Raw genomic sequence first — 17,115 nt, 5'->3', positions numbered from 1 at the left:
GGTGCCCAGGGACAGGGCGATGAGCAAAGGCCATAAACTAAAACACAAGAAGTTTTACTTCAACATGAGGAAGAACTTCCTTATGTTGAGGGTAGCAGAGCACTGGAACAGCTGCCCAGAGAGGGCAAGCTCCACCTGGGCACATTCCTGTGTCACCTGCTCTAGGTGACCCTGCCTTGGTGGGGAGACTGGGCTGGATGATCTCCAAAGTCCCTCCCAACCCTCATAACTCTGATTCTGTATGGGGTCCAGGCCTGGAGCAGGTGTGGGAGATGGTGGAGAGCTGTGAGGGACACATGTGGCACAGGGCTGGGCACACAGGCAGGGGCTCTGCTGGGGAACAGAGGCTTGTGCTAAGCCACTCTAGCAAGAAAGGTATCGTGGGCTGGTCCTGATGGTACCAGAGGGGTAAAGTACCCCATGGGGGAATCCTGTTTCCACAGCCTGGGCACCTGGCATGGCTCAGGGCTTCTACAGAAAGCTGTGATGGAAGAATTAAGGAGTGCACTGTGAGGAAGGGAGCCAGGCTGACGGCCCCCACCCCAGCAGAGGGAGCCTAGCCAAAACTGCATTACCAGATACAGCAGACATGAATTCAGGAAGATCTAGCCAATCAAAGCACTGTGCTCAGGTCAGTGTTCAGACACCCAGGAGGTGCGTTTTATTGCAAAGAAAACAAAACCACAACCCTGTTATTTCCAGGGCCAGACACAAGTGTTTCTAAGAGTTCTCCAGCAGCAATCCCGAGCAGTGGCCAGGGCTTGCAGACAGTTTGTGTCCAGCAGGAATGAAGGTGTTGAGAAGAACAGCTCAAAGCCTGGCTGTCATCTGAGATGAGCACATGAGGCTCTCATGAGCCAGCACAGATGAAGGTGCTTGTTGTGTCTGACTGTTCAAGCTGTCCCAAACCCTCTGTGAAGGAGAGATCTGCTCCTGCATGGCTGCAAAGGCAGATGGGAACAGACGAGATGCTGACGGCAATGGCTGCAGTGGGACCCTGCTGCAATGCTCTGAAGTCATGCTGCAATAGTCCTTAGGATAATTCACACCTTCATTTCACATCATATCCTCTGCCAGAGGGATCCTTAAAGTGTATCGTGAACTGTATTCTCAAGCTGCATGACATCCTTCACAGCACAGTTACCAGGTCACTCCTCATTGTTTCTTTCCACCCTTCATACTCCGAGGCAGCAGGCAGGATACAGAGCCCTCTGATACGTTAGACTCCATGTTACAGGCACAGTTCCAGATATGTGGGTGACACCTCAGAGTAATCTGCAGCTTGGCCATGCCAGACCACATCTGGCCACCATCCCACAGAGATGGAGAGCCACTCTGATCCTGCCCGTGCATCCAGACGATGCCATCACTGGTGTTCCCCGAGGCACTGCACTCTTCACACCAGCACCTGGTGCTCTCTCTGAAGAACCACCTCCATTTCAAGGCAAAGTCTCTGCATTCTAGCTGTGGTCCCAAGGAGCAGAGGCAGCAAGCGGCAGACAAAGCAGGAAGATGGAGCTGAGACCCTGTGCTGCTATCCAGGGCCTCTATACCGGTGACTCCAGAGAATGTCCCATTCTCACTCCTTTGCAGACAGGGACATCCTCACACAAACCATCCTTGACATGCCTGGTACGAGCCTCTCTGCTCACAGTCGACTCATTCAGCCCCTCGTGAATAAAGCAGGTTATCCTAGGCAAGTCACAGGAAACAAATATCCAAAGCTAAGAGAGGGGAAAAGTTCTTTCTTTTCTTTTTTTTTTTTTAAATTTTTCGTTTCCAACTCCCAACCACCACCAGGTGTCAGTGCGACCAAACATTTGGCAGACGGAACTATGGTGATGTCCGAGTAGGTGGCAAAGAGTTTTCCAGGAATTCCTTTGTCTCCTGCATCTGCACTGCCGCCTGGCACACTGCTCTGAGAAGTCCAGCTTTGACAGTTTTTATTAAAAAGAAGTTTAACTACATTAGGGTGATAGAAAAGCTTCCTGTTACAAATACTAAGACAAAGGTTTTCTTCCTCTTTACATCCTCCCTGCACAGAGCTGGAAATGCAAGCACTGAACAGAGTAAGTGGGCTGCCAACAGCCTGTCTACAGTGCTTCCCAGCCCACAGGTCCCCGGAGATGACCTGTTTCTGCAGGGCTGGCAGGAGAGGGACAACAGTGCAATCGACTTGACAAGATCAGCCTAGTGCAAAAAGATGATACAGAGAAAAAACAAACTGTAAAGGGATAAAAAGTATCACCAGACTAAAGTGAAATTCTATCAACCAGTAGATTTCTGAAGCTAAACTGGGATCATACAGCCAGGTGCACCCTGTCAGAGACAGCAGAAAAGTGTCCTCAGCCTCATGACTGCCACCATTAAAGAGTCTCTCAGACCACCTGGATGCTCCAGACAGAAAAGAGAGTCTGGAAAACCTCCAGGCCACAAGAGGCCAAAGAGCAAATCAGGAGAATTTGCTAGCTCGTTATTGAGCACACATAGTCCCCTTGGTTTCTTTAAAGTTTGAAGACTTTACATGAGATTGGGAGGTGCTGAGCCCAGCCCAAAGCATTGCTGTATCAGTGCCTTGTTGTTCTCTGAATTAGGAGAGTGGAGAGAAAACAGGGCAGCAAAGCAGCTCTTAGCAGGGACATGCACCAAGGAAGCAATTTGTGGGTGAAATGATTCACATCTGATTGGTGGCATTATCTTTTTAACAGCCACTGGGCATTGAAAACATATTTGATGAGGATTATTGGACTTTGAAACATTTACACGGTGCAGCTGCCTAAAGGCCATGGGCATGCCAGGCCCTGTTATGCTAAGTGCTATACAAACTCAAATTTTAACTCCATGCTTTAATTTACTCACCATAACAATCTGCATTTAATCCTGTGAGCCCCGAAGTGCCTTCAACACAGCCAGTGGACTTGTGCAGTTTCACTGCACAGACCCATCAGTGAGGGGTGGTCATAGAGGGCCATGTGTGGCTGTCCATGCACATGGACTGACCCCCACTACCAGCTGCTGGGACAGGAGAAGGAACTCTGAGCATCTCTGCAACTCTACCAAGATATAAAAGGAGCTGATGATCACTGTCTCCTACATAACACTGGGAAAGATATGGAGGCAGGCTAAAACCACTGAAAACTGGATAGGAAACCAAAGGTTATCACCTTTCTTCAATCCCTAATAAACTGGTATCAGAGTGGTCCTACATTGAGGTGATCTGTGATTCAGTTTGTATGCCAAGCGCTACACAAACTGCAACAACAGACTTTTACCTTGACTTTAGGCACACACACCAAGGAGGAACATGCTAACAGTCTCTATACATACAGTGACAGATTTACAGGCTCAGCATCAGGCTGCACAACTGGGGCCTTTCTGTACAAAGGCTCCCTTAAAGACCAAGTGTGAAGCTGCATCTCGCAGCAAGCAAAAATGCAGATCACCACGAGGGAGAGAAGTACTGGTGCCTCTGACCGAAGCGAGTCCCTCAATCCCTCGATGACAGAAGAAACAAATGTTCTGGGATTTCAGGCTTGACAGTAGTTTAGGCAGGGCTCAGAGAACAATTATGCATATTCACGTGCCTTTAGCACACATCTTCAGGGAGCTGGAGCCTCAAAGTTGCCTGAGGCACACCTGAGAAACATTCATTGGGGAGCTCTTACATCCGATTCTCATCTCATCAGAGCTGGCTCTTACATTGTTTAAATGCAGTGATTTTAAAGATGTTACCCCAATTTATACCTGTGGGATATTAAACACTTCCACCCTTCCCTCAGGGCAGGATGCTGAAATTGAAACAAAAGGATGAGAAAATTACTTGTTTCCCTATTTTAAAAGTTTCACATAGTCTTTATCACAAAATGACCAACTGAAACCAAACTATCCTGAAAAATAGCACTGCAGTGGAGAAGGCCAGCCAGTCTAAAACTTACACTTAGACAAGGGATATTTTCCTGCTGATTTCCCAGGCTGCTGTGAAAGAGGCATGTAAACGTCATTTTTGAGCAACTCTCCAACCTAAAGCACATTTCCATCTAAAATGCTGCACCATGGCACCGAATTTTATGCAATCAGTTGTGCAAGGGTAAAGTGCTCAAACTTTGCAAGCTCAGCTTGGAGTTATGGAGCTGAAAAAAGGAGTGGGGCTGTTTGTGGTATGGGGTGAAAGAAGGTGATAGCAGGGAGTGGGTGGGAGGGGTGTTTTTCCCCAAATGTAAACATCAGCTCTCACACAGTTAGTAGCTGAATGCCAGAGCACTAGAAAACCTGTTTTCACATGGAGAATGCAAACTCTGCCCAGGACATTGACGGAATCTTGGCTCCCCTCCATCCAGAATGCACAGATTTTACTGCACCTGCACGGACTGAATGTGATCTCAAGGTCAGGACCTGGAAAGTGAATTTGCTCCCCAGATCCGGACTCTTGGGGGCAGACAGCCCCACCATCTGGTTTCTCCAGTCCACCCACTCTCAGCCACTACCACAGAGCTACAGTAAGTGCATTTAAAGGTGATGAAAGCATTGGTGCTACTGATAGGAACACACACACAGAGACCTATAAACCCACCCCTCCCGCTTCCCTCGGTTCAGTGATCCTCCTGGCTCCAAGCCTCAGATGCAGGCTCAGGACTTCCACAGGGAAAACTTGCCCAAAGACCTGTTCAAATGTTTTCAGAAGTTCCTGAGAAGCCACCTGATCCCATGGTCCGTCAGTCAAGATAGGAGAGAAACAAGTGTGTTCAAGAGGGTGGTTCCCTCCCTTCTTCTTCTAAAGATGCGTGTCTTCCTCAAACACATCCACATCCTCGCTCGCCTGCTTATTGATCAGGACATCCCAGCTGTCAGGGCCATTGATGGTGTTTCCACCGTTCACGCTCGGCTTCTTCTCCTGCATTTCCGACTGGCTGTCACTGGCCACGTCCAGGGTGGGGTTGTCATGGCAGCCGTTCTCAACAAAGCGCAGCTCCTCACCGTGCGACTGCCAGGGACCAGAGGACACAAATGGAGACAAAGGGAGACAGGTCTTAATGCTGCTGAGAAGCACAATCAGGCTATGAGGGTCACTGAGAACTTTGTGGGGTCAGTGGGAAAAGGTAAATTTACTCCTAGCCCAACCCTCGCAGTGGAAATGAGCTGTTCTAAGCACACTTGAATGGACTTACACCTGAATGGACTCCACTGCTGCTCCAGAAGTGTACCCAGCTATGTCCTATAAGTGGACAGGGGAAATAATCTCCCTCTTAACTTTCCAATCCCCTCCATCAAAACGGCAAAGAGTCTGGTCACCTTCTCCACCCATCCAGTGCTCACCATGTTCTTCATCTTGGGCAGGCGCCTCTGCCAGCAGTTGTAGATGAGCCCCAACACAATGATGATGGCACAGATGGAGCCAATGATCACCAACACCACAAAGAGTTTCCCATAATCACTGCGCGTCTGGTTGGGGTGCGACTGGCAACTGGTCGTGGTTGAGTAGTTCTGGATACCAATCTGGAAAGAAGGAAGCAGTACACTGAAAGTCCTGGCCTGCAGGCAGGTGGAAATCCTGTTCAGACTTTACAGGGTCCAAGTCCAGGACCATGAATGTGGGCAGAGGAACTAAAAGCCAGGGTTGGAGAGTCAGGCTGACAATGTCTTACATGACTGAAAGACACATAACTATACACAACACCATTTTCCATCAAAGCTGACATGTCAACAAATGATAGTAGGCACAATCTTATTTTGCTCACCTGCACAAGGATCACACATTTGTGTATGACAAGGAGGCTTTCATGGGAAAAACTGTCCCAACTGAGAGTTCCCAAGACAAACTGTGGACCACTGATGGGTTCTGAGGCCTTGGTAACTGCTTGGCAGAGAATGTAACCCTAACAAATAGGTTTCCTTTAAAGCTCAGGTCCTAAGAGGGCATAGTGGTCTTTATGAGGTCTTGAAAGTGGACAGCTGCCCACTGAGCCTAAAAGCTTAGGAATAGCTGCCCTAGAAACTGGCCCCCCGTGGCTGTGAGCAAACAGCCCAACGCTGGTCCCAGTGATTTGGCAGATTTGAAACAGGTTACATATCAGTTCAATAGCAAGTGTGACAAGTGTCAGAGGATATCCTCCCTCCTCCTTGCAATCTCATGCTCATGCAAGGGCAGCACAGTGAGCAGTGTTTCATTCTTGACAGAGCCAGAGAGTCAGAGGTATGTGGCAAGGAGGCTCTGGTAGGACTCACATTAACATGGGGTCACAGTTGCAGAGTCAAACCTTGCAACCACACAAATCCTTCTTTCTGGACAGCTCTAGGTGCTGATACTTCAGTCACACAATTTCTACAGAGTTGGCTTTTTGCACTTTCTCTGGTATAAGCCAATCAATACACCACTGAGCACTTAATTTGCTTTGTCTAACTGCACCAGTTTGTTAGGTCAGGGAAAAACCTGAGAGCAAACAGCCAGCAAGGCAGTGGCCCGACCCTGCTGTTAAAATCAGCAAAATTACTCCAGTGGTGCAAAAAACTCAAGCAGAATCAGCCCCTCAGTGTCTACATATCCTGTAGGATGAAGGGGCAAAGCCAGAGGTCATGGGACTGATTTGCCCTCATCTCTATCCTCTTCCAAACTGCCCATGGTTAGAATATGTGAGGTCTAGAGGCAGCTGGCAGAGGAGTCTGGCATTTACTGACTCAGGTCCTCTGCCTGCCCTCTGTTTAAGGAGTGAAATGCAGACCCTGGAATTGCAGAAGGCATGTGAACGTGTCAAGAGAAGCCAATGTATTTAAAACAGCTGCAGGGGGAGCAGGGCCAAATGTGGGGCTCTGCAGCATCCACATTGCTCTTGACAATAGTATAGAAGGGGTGACACTGAGAATTCCAGCAAAATCAATGTGTGAAAAACAGTTTCACAGCCAAGCCAGAAAAGCAGGGAGGGAATAACCCACAGTTACTCTCTTAAAGAGAGAAGACATTTGATGGCCTGGCAACTACCAGTGAGGGGAGAAGGGAGTTTGCCAAGGGTCTGACTCATCTGTTTGCCTGCTGTTGGTTCAGCACTTGGTTAGACTGAGATATGCTCTCAGTTTGCAAGTTGCTTATTTTAATTGCATAACCGGACTTAACAAATGGATGCAGGCAGACAGGCTCTTACCTCAGCTAAGCTCCTCTTAACATCCCCCAGTGCCATGAGAACATCTTTTGTAGGGATAACGCCTGTAAAGTAGAGGAAGAGATCAGTGTTGCTCTCAGCTCAGGTTACTCAGTCAGATGTATTCATCAGTCTAAAATCCCCAACAGGATGGAGGCACAGGAATACACTATTTTGTTCATTGGTGTTTTATGTCAGGAGGCTGAAAGAACACAGGATCACAGACATGGGTACCTCCAAATACTCTTCCAAGGAATAAAAAAATCCAGGGATGAACTGATACCAGAGCCACCTAGGTACCCTCCCCACCACCAAAGCTCTCAGGATGTATGTCTGCTCTGGCAGCAAGCAGCAGCACTCAAAAAGTCATGGAGACAGGTTCATAAAGGTCACAGAGGCCATAATGTCAACAGTAGAAGTCTCTGTCACTAAGCAGGCCGCAGAAGCGGTAGAGGAAAAAAAAGCCAGGAATAAAGAGATGCTAAAATGTTCCAGTCCAGCCCATGTTCACTGTCAGCTTTTGTTTCTTTGGGGATGAGGGGAGGCACTATCAGGACTGTCCTAGTTCGGACAAGACTTAAGAACTGATAGGTTAGGAGGGGAACCAAGAGGAGGCTGTCATATCCTGCCATGGAGGGGAGTACATAAGCATCAGGAGAAAGCTGACACATGCTTAGGGAAAGGCAGTCCAGGGAGGGAGCAAAGCTGAAGGCAAAGTGCAGAAGATGGAGGTTGTGCAAGCAGTGAGGGACAAGGCAGAAGGCAAATTTAAAAGAGTCTCATGTCTTCAGTCCTTCTCCATCCCTCAAGTCCAATGAACACTGGGAACTGGTGGGATTGAAATGGACTGGAAAGCAAAAGCTCCTTCCAACATGAATGTGTAGCTCTGTTCAGGAGCCCCTTAAATACATTCCCCATCACAGGAAGGCTCCTTCAGCCAGCACTTACCCTGTTCCCCTGCCAGTGTCATTAGCAAGTGCTTGTCATTCTCATTGGGTTTGCTCAGAGAGATGAGCCAGCGCTCCTGCAGCCCTTCTGCCTGCCTGGAGAAGGCATCCTCCACCAGTGCCAACAGCTGGGGACCTCTCTCCAACCGAAACTCCTCCTGCCACAGGAAAGAAACCTTGGTAAGTGCATGGGGGGGACAAGGCAGCTGTAGCACTGCAGGTCTGATACAGCTAACACCTCACTTGTGCCCAAAAGCCAGCGGTGTTAAACCTGGTGCAATGCTTCCCTGCACAGTACCCAGGCTGGAGTCACAAACATCTCCTGACGCACCAACCCTCCTCCTCAGCTCCTGTGGCTGCCACATGTCCACACCAAGCCCAGCTCCCCTGGCACAGAGGAATCCTGAAGCAACATTATTGTGTAAGGTGAGAAGGAAGCAGCCAGGCTATTCCCCACAGCAGCGCTGGGTCAGCGGGTGCCGCTCAGCCTGACATGCTCCAGCCATCCCTCGGCAGGCTCTTTTGCTGCTTTCTCACTCCTGTGTTTCTATTCTTATCTCCAGTTGCCATGCCAACCTGAAGGCCACACAGATGATTAATAAAATGGAGAGTTCTTGTTGCCATGGCAATTTGAAGCGCTCAGGGCAGGCACAGGCCTGTGCCAAAAATGGCCTAATTGGAGAAGACATCGATGACTGGGGCCTGAATCACAAGAGCCTGGCAGTGCCTCCTCTCATCAAATTATGGGTTTTGGTATGGGGAGGCAGGAGGAGCTGCGTGAGGAAGGAGCACCGTGATGCAGCACCACAATGCTCAGCTGCAGCTCCAGCTCATGGTCCCATGCCAGCCTGAGGCTCTCTTTTGGGGCAGGCAGAGGAAGGGGGAGCAGCTGAGCCAAGAGCAGGAGGACAGAAGTGAGATGTTTCTGGTGATGGGGAAAGCAGAGGTTGCAGAGCACTGATGAACTCTCCATGGTGGAGAGGATGGAGCAGTGAAGGAGCCTGAATGCACCTGTACCAAGGTGGAGGTCACCTCCCGATGCATAGCCAGGTACCACAGCTGGGTCAGACCCTGCAGTCCTCATTTGGGCAAACTTCCCAGGTATGTCGAGTGGGAGATTTGCCCAGAGAGAGACTGAAGTGATTCTCTTCCCTGGAGCCCCCTGGGAAGACAAACTGGCTTCCAGCTTAACCAGGCAATAGAGACATCACCCCAGGGGCAGGTAAAAGCCTGGTGCCACAAAGTGTATTTTTTTATACACAAAAAGGCCAAGGTGCAACCCTCTGGAAGGGGCTAAGCACCCTCCTCCTCTCTCAGCTTTTCAGTGGGATTTGGTACCACCTGAGATCATGGCAACAAAACATTGAAATAGGTGAGGAATCCCCATTCACACTAATTCAAACTACAGCATTTGCAACACCAGGCTCTCCCTTACAACCCCAGAAACCCAAACATGGCAGAGCTCAGATACAGCAACCAAAAAACAAAAGGGACAGGCAAACAGTAGCTGAGGTGCCCAAACTGAGCAAATTACCAAGGGTAGGAAACAAACTGCATCAGCATCAGTGGAAAGGAGAAGAGCTTGATTCCAGCTTCATTCATGCAAAATGGTAATGGGAGGCAGGGAATAATGCGATGCTCATGTTAAATATGTATGTCGACAAATGTCCCTTTGAATAAGGGGTAGTACAGCACAAATCATTCACTGGGAAATATGTTTTGAAACATGAAATCAAGTAGAAAAACAGTTCAGTCCTGCCTATCCCAGGGCACCATCTTCCTCCAGCAAGGCAGAACTGAGGATTCAACAGCAAAGACATAATTTGATCAAGAGACATCTGCACATCTGCTTTTCAGTTCTTACCCTTACAGAGGTTTAAACAACACAAGTACCAGTGACCACAGGAAGGAAGCTACAACATATTACAAAATTATCCAGTATTTAAAGTCCACAGAGATAGGAGAGAGAGTGAAGGAAACAGGGCAGAAGGACTCTGATTTTCAAGGACTCATTTTGTGCATTACACTTGTGAACCATAGCAGAGATACTCAAAACCCTCCACACTGGTTTGCCTACAACAGGAGGAAAGAGACTGACTTTTCATCTATTCTTAGAGCAGTCAGCATGCGTCACTGTGTATAGGAATTTCCCTGTATTCCCTGCCCCCAGAAAGGTCACCTTTAAAAATAAGAGAAATAAACCAACCAAGACCTCACAGTAGTGGCAACAGGTCAGGGCCACAGAGCAACCCTGCAGTAACAGAACCAGCTGGCTCTGCCCTGAGCAGAAGCCCCACAAAGCAGGAGTGCAGACACATGAGGCCAGAACACAATTCCTCAATGAAACATTTTGGTCTCAGGCTGTCAAGCTCATAATAATTTCTTAGAATTATGAAAGGCACCTTGACCCCAGGCCTTTCACAACTGGTTTTTAAGTGCCTGATAAAAGGCCCAGCAGAAGTGAACAAGCCCTTTTACCAGGGATCCACAAGGGACTCTGGGCTCATGAATTAACTGCAGCTTTATGAGGATGGATGGACAGGCATTGGATTAGCAGAGCATGGCTGGTTAACAGACCCAGATAACACACAAGATAATAGGGTGGGGAGAAGAGACCCTTAAGGAAGATTTAGTGATAACTGCTTGATACTTATCCATGCACAGTGCAAATGGGAGTCCCAACTCCTCTGAGCCATCAGAGGATCGTTACTATATGCTGTAAGGAATGGAAGGAAAAGGAAGAGAAGGAAGTAGAACTGCACTTCAATCCTGCAAGAGGTGCAATGTTAAAAGATCTCATGTCTCATGACAATCCAGGTACTGACTGGCACAGACTAGCAGCCAGAAGTTAGGAAAAAATCCAGTATGGGACTGACATGTGCTAGACATTGAGCAAAATCATCTCTCTCCACCCACTCTTTTTCCCTTTTGTAGAACAGGAATATTTCTGTCCTCCTCCCCTTCTCTTCACAGCCTCTACAGGTTAAGTTGAGATTTAGTGTTTTTAAGATGTTTTGTGGTGAAAGCAGACAGCAAGAGCTGTGCCTGCCTTCACTTTCCTAAGCACCATTCCCCCCACCTCATCAGATCTCTTTGGACTGACTTACACAGTCAATGTTATCCGACATATTCAGGATGATATAGTTCTTTCCCGCAAGGTTGCTCCAGTCTTTGCAGATCACCTGGAGAGACAAGACAAAGACAGCTGGGTTCAGGCATGAATGTAATTCTGCTGCTGAAAGCACAGGGTACACAAGGGACAGAAGCAAGGGGCTGTGCCATACTCCCAGAAGCACTTCTCAACGGACCTCACTGTCCTCTAACTCTCTGTTCTAAGGAGCAATCCCCATTTCAGTGATTCCCTCATGGAGCTGGGACAAAGTTACTCTGCCAGCTTGCCACAGCTCAGCTTGACCTTCCATCTCCATCTAGACTCAAGGAGGACACAGGTTCTCAGAGGAAAGCTCTCTCGCCTGCAGCTCTATCAGCACTTAACACAAAAGCTAACCAGGAGCCTCTGCAGTCCTTAAACAAACTGGTGAGACAGGGCAGCACTTTGTAGGAAAGATAGGATGCACAGAGGAGCTAAGCCACTTGCTCAGGCTCCTGGGTACCATGGGGCAGAAAGCAAAATTAAAAGCTTTGCTTGGTACTTTCTCACCAGTCAGCTCCTGCTACATATCTTCTCTTAACCAGCTGCCAGTTTGCTGGATTCAGGAACTGCAGTTCACCCCTCCTCTCCCCCAGGCTCTCCTAGACCAGCATCCTCACACGTAACTGCACTCTGCTCCACCTGCTCTGCATCTGGTCCCTGCAGACAGCAGCAGCAAAAAAAAGCACTTTTTTCTCACTCCCTTTCCAGAAATCCTTGGGGCCATGTTTGTCCTGACACTTCCAATAAGCCAGGCTGAGGAAACAAGGAGCTTTCTCTGCTGTGCGTGCCCCAGAGGGAAGGCGTTCAGCCTCTGTTTATCAGAAGTATGATTTCTTGCAGTTGGGAAGATGTGAGGGGGCAGGGCATTCACCAAGGATGATGGATACCCTTAAGAACTGCTGTGAATAACTCTCCTGAAAATTCAGTCTTGACTGGGTGAACAGAAAAAACTACTTCTAGCAGTCAGAATTAGCGACAGGGTTAAACACCCCCCCCAGGACTGAGCTACCCAAATATCCTCACTGCAACCTCCCAGCCCACTCCCTGCTCCCAGTGTGACCTGTGCTGAGTCCCAGGGCAGCTCAGTTGGCAGCATGGCCATGCGGGCATCCCCAGCCTGTGGTGACGAGCTCCTCTCTGCAGCCACAGTCTCAGTGACTGACTCGGTGTCATTCCAAATGGGACCCAGTGCAGCCTCATCAGCTCTGTCCCACGGAGACACAGAAGGGGGGTGCTGCTCACTCCCAGGGAGAGTCTGGGTGCCTGGGGAGCTGCTTGCAGGAGAAGGTGTCCCCACAGGAGTTTCCACTGTCTGCTCCATTTCAGTCAGCATTGTGGGCTCTGGCACCTCCCACTGCACCGTGGGCTCCGAGACCTCCTCCCTGGCTGAATGCTCTTCCCCACCAGCCTCCACCGTGGTCTCTGCAAGCTCTGCTCCCGTGGTAGCCACAGTCAGCTCCGAATCTGCTCCCCCAGCAGCCCAAGTGTCTCCAGTTGTCACCTCAAAGAGTTCTTCTGAAACACTGGGAGATCTTGCAGCAACAGTAGTAGAAAAAGTAGAGGACACAGGTAGAAGACCTGGTCCCATGCTGCTCCCAAGGTCTAAGCCTGGAGAAACAGAGTCCTCTTCTTGCCTTCCTATGGCTGCCTCAGTCACAACACCTGGCCTGGCGGACGCTGTGGAAAACAGAAGGGAGAAGGAGTCCTCTTGGTCCGCTGGTTCAGAAGATGTAACTTCTGGTCCAGAGGTCTGGAGGCTCTCTATTCCTCCTCTTGAGTGGTCTATAGGGAGCAGCCCCTCCTCTTCCTCTAGCGTGGAGAAAGGCGTGTGCAAGTCAGGCTCCACAAATTCTGCCGGTGGCTGGACAGTGGCCATTTCCCAATTGTCTGTTTGTGTCCCGTTTCGTTTCAGCAATGCCTTCTGAGATGTAGCAGGAAAGGTGTAATCTAAAAAGAGATCCAAAAGACTTCATGTCACATCTGAACTAAGAACTCTGAAAGGGAGAGAATATCCCATTATATGTGTCCTGCCACATGTGGGGGTCAAATGGCAGAGGCCTCTAACAGCAGGCAGCCTGCCACAGCAAAGAACAATCCCATCCAATATGTGCACTTCTCCATCTCCCCATCCCATCCCAGGGAACCCACATTCCCAAGGGATTATTTCTGTGTTTGTTCTCTCCACATCTTTCTGTCCCAAGACACTTTCACAGACACTAACATATAACAGTTCTGACACGTGGCATCTCTAAATTGAGGTTATGAGTGTTAGGAATCAAGCTGCACCCCAGAGATTCATTTCAGATTGGATTGAGAAAGATATGGGGTGGTAGCAACAGTCAGCCACAAGCTAAATGGGAAATACTAGAGAAGAGAAACTACAGCACGGAAAACCAAATTCTCCTTCCTGGCACATCCAAGTAATACCACCAAACCCTGAATCAACCTGGGCATCTTTGAAATGCAAAATTTTTGTTTGTACAGCACTTCAGAGCAGAACAGTCATCCCACAAACATCTGCATTAATTTTGCTTTGCTACAGCAGCTGAATATAACTCCCCTCCCTTCAATTCCAGCCCCTGTTGTTCTGTGGCTCTGACCATGAATGGAAGTGTTGTTGCTAGACAAACATAGATGCTGAAGGAGATGCACCTCACAAATGTAAGGTCAGAGCAGGCAGGGGGTTCTTCTGGAATCTAACAAGGAGCTGGGACCCCAGGAAAAGGAAAGTATTTGGAAGATCAGATACATTTAGCTCAGAGTGGCAGGCACAAATCCAGCAAGCATAAATCAATCTTCATCTTTCTTGAGAAAATGCCCATACCCACGGAGCTCTGTTTCAGGAGTCTGCATCCCAATTAACTTCCCTTCTCCCCAAGACAAGCACAGCACATTCTCACTGAGAAGAGAAGGAAGACGATCCTTTCACAGCCAGAAATCAGCCCCCTGCCCTGTCTATGGTTATTAAGTAAATGACTGTCTGAAATTCCCAAGGCTCCCGTCTCCTCTCCTGCCTGCCAAAGCAGATGCTCTACTGAGCACAGTGGGCAGCAGCTGTCTGGATGCCTTACAGAGATCTGCACAAAAAACTCCATGCATCCCTGACTCCAATCCATTGCTCGCTGCTGCCAGAGTGGGTGTGAGCTCCCAGGCAGAGAGGGACATGTCAGCAAACACATCCATTGCCCTGGTTATTCCCTGGCAATCAGGACTGCCCATACTACTCCTGCCCACCCCTCAGGAGCAGAAAACACACTGTTCCATCGACCGCAAGCAGCAGGTGTAAAGATGCTCCTGTTCAGCTGGTGAGTGGCTTTCCTAACCCGCAGCTCATTCCCTTTATGGTGTCAGCAGCTCCTTCCAGATGTTGCCAAAAGATAAGCATGACCCTGCTGCTGACCTTCAGAATCATGGTGTGGGGATTGGCTCCCAGCTCTGTCTGCAAAGAGGCCACTGGGATTCACTGCCCAGGGCAGGCAGAAGTCATGTTGCTTTGCTGCTGTGTCTCACTAGAGAGCACCTCCTGAGTGACACCCCACCCAAAGACCCTGAGGCTTAGAAGATTTTTGCTTCCCAACAGCCAGCTGGTGATGCTTCCTCAAAGGCCAAGGAGGATGGTAAGTGTAATCAGCAGCAGCACAGACCAAAAAAAGCCCATCTCTCCCCCACTGCCTGGCACTGGTTTTCCCAAAGGCCCATACCAACAGGTAAGGTCCCAGTGTCTGCAGACACAGCCACTGCCTTGCTGCATGGAGGGTGGGTAACAGCAAGAGATTGAGGAGGTTTGGATGGGACCGTCTTCAGACAGACAGTGAAGTTTAGTGCATCACCCAGGGCTCTGCTACTCCTTCTGCTGCAGGCATAACTCAGGGTTTGCACCAAGAACCCCCTCTGCTCTGACATGCTCTGGGTGAAAAGTGAGGGTTTCGCCCCTTTAAACAAGGCCTTGTCAGATGAGATGTTATTTTCAAGGATCAGTGATCCAATCTGCCATCTCTTTTGCCTAAAGACATTCTAAGCTATTCTAAACTCCTCTGCACCTCCTCTCCTCCGTGCTCTTCTTCCCACCTGGAGCAGAGCACGAACTGGCAGGCAGATGGGCACAGCAAAAAAAACAAACCACGAACAAGCAGCATGAGGTTTGTCCCAGGGGAGCGAGAAATGCTCCCAGCCTGCCAGCTCTCCTTTGAAGTCACACACTCAACCTTTCCTTAAAGTGCTCTGTCACAGATTAGTTGGCTCCCGTGGGGGAAAGCCCCGCATGGTGCAGCCGTACTGCCTTTCCACCAACAAGATCTAAAGATCTCAGAGGAACTGCTGCCTCTGCCATCTCTCCCGGGCAAAGAAAGTTTAGGGAGAACCCATCCCACTCTCTCCCAGCAGACTTCTATCTTACAAGGCAGCCAAAGATTGAAACCTGAGCTGCTTCTCTGGGCCAACAAATCAACAGGGTAGAAGCAGACACAGGAATCCTCACACTTGCTACTAACCGAGTTAACATTCCCACTTGTCATCAGCTTCCCCACTACCCTGCACGTTAAGCTGGGAACATCCTTCTCTCTGGGTCATAAGATCTCACTGATTAGGAACTCAGCTCCTCTCAAATCTTGAGAGGGCTGTTACACAGATTCATGTAGAGAATGGTGAAACTTGGGGCATTTTGGTCAGAGTGTGCTGGACTGTGCCCCTTAAAACAAGGAGCTCTCCATATAACCCTATTACCAAAGGGGTTCAATCCTTTCCCAGGTTCAGGAAGGACCACAGAATCATCAAGGTTGGAAGAGACCTTCAAGATCTAGTCCCACCATCAACCCAGCAGCACTGTAATCATCCCTAAACCATATCCCCAAGTGCCACATCCAGATGCCAATGATGATGATTCAATCTTTCCTTCCAGACTCTTCAGCTAGACAGTTCCTGTCTGGAATCAGCTCCTGCTGTCTCACTAACAAGGACATCTGCCAACTTCTCAAGATCAGGTGTCTTTAAGGCACTCATATTTTCTTTTAGTTTACACCCCTCTTCTACAGTTTGAAGGAATTTTTGCACCCTGTCCATCTCCCTGGTATGATCTCAGCCCCTAAGCTGGTCCCAGCATCTTCTTCCCAAGCCTCCATCCAGACAAGCTGGTCTGTCACTCATCTGTGCAATGCAGAGCTAAGAGCATGCCCATTTGGAGAGTCTTCTCAGCATTTCCCTCGATTCCCCTTCCCTCCAACCCTCAGGGAGCTCAAAGGGCATCTCCCATTTTTAGCATCTCTTCCAGCACTCAGGTAGCAGCTCCCCTTCAGCAAATGGTCTCCTACAACCCCCTTGGCCCACCTCATTGTCCTCTGGCTTCAGCAGATCCTCTACACCTGGCTCCCATGCTCCGGGCACATGGCAGTGCACCCACAGACCTTTGCACCTTCCAATGCCAGTGCCATCCACTCCTGTTCCCACCAGCCTTTGTGGGGAGAAGCAGCAACCATGGAACAGAGGCAGAGAGATGCAGGCAGCCTGTGCTCCTGCTGCAGAAATGGGACAGCCTTCTGCTACAGGAGACAGGTATTATGGAGGTGGCTGCAATGCCAGATTTGCCTGGCTCGTTTATCAGCTCATCTAATGTCAGGGAGGAAGCAGAGCTCTGCCAAACTGAAGGGTGCCTGAGGAGGGAGAAGGTTGGAACTGCACACACCATCAGCTCCTTCCCTGCCAGGGTCTGCCATCTCCCACCAAGATCAGCAGTAGGCTGGAGCACAAGAGGAGCTTGTGGCCACACACAGACATGCCATGTGCTCCTCTCCAGCCATAAACAAGAGCAGCCAAGCCATGATGGAGCTGGCCTGATCACAGAGGGGGACAGCTCAGGGGAACCAACCAGTGGAACCATGAAACTGTCCCA

The 17,115-nt window shown here is 49.3% G+C and overlaps 1 protein-coding gene across 1 annotated transcript in view; it reads right to left on the bottom strand.

Annotated features, from left to right (window-relative positions):
• Positions 1-632: 632 nt before the first annotated feature.
• The window catches only part of PODXL2 (podocalyxin like 2), a 32,534-nt gene continuing 16,051 nt past the window's right edge, over positions 633-17,115 (bottom strand). Inside the window, exons 3-8 of the mRNA XM_085072593.1 lie at positions 12,292-13,178; positions 11,185-11,259; positions 8,079-8,235; positions 7,134-7,195; positions 5,314-5,493; positions 633-4,981 (exon numbers count right to left, since the gene is read on the bottom strand). Of these exons, the coding sequence (XP_084928719.1) occupies positions 4,772-4,981; positions 5,314-5,493; positions 7,134-7,195; positions 8,079-8,235; positions 11,185-11,259; positions 12,292-13,178 (1,571 nt within the window). The 3' untranslated portion in view covers positions 633-4,771. The remainder of the gene's footprint in view (positions 4,982-5,313; positions 5,494-7,133; positions 7,196-8,078; positions 8,236-11,184; positions 11,260-12,291; positions 13,179-17,115) is intronic.

Source organism: Lichenostomus cassidix, chromosome 12 (genome assembly GCF_008360975.1).
Source record: "Lichenostomus cassidix isolate B80296 chromosome 12, HeHo_3.0, whole genome shotgun sequence".
Taxonomy (NCBI): Eukaryota; Metazoa; Chordata; class Aves; order Passeriformes; family Meliphagidae; genus Lichenostomus; species Lichenostomus cassidix.
This window is presented reverse-complemented; position numbering and strand designations above follow the sequence as displayed.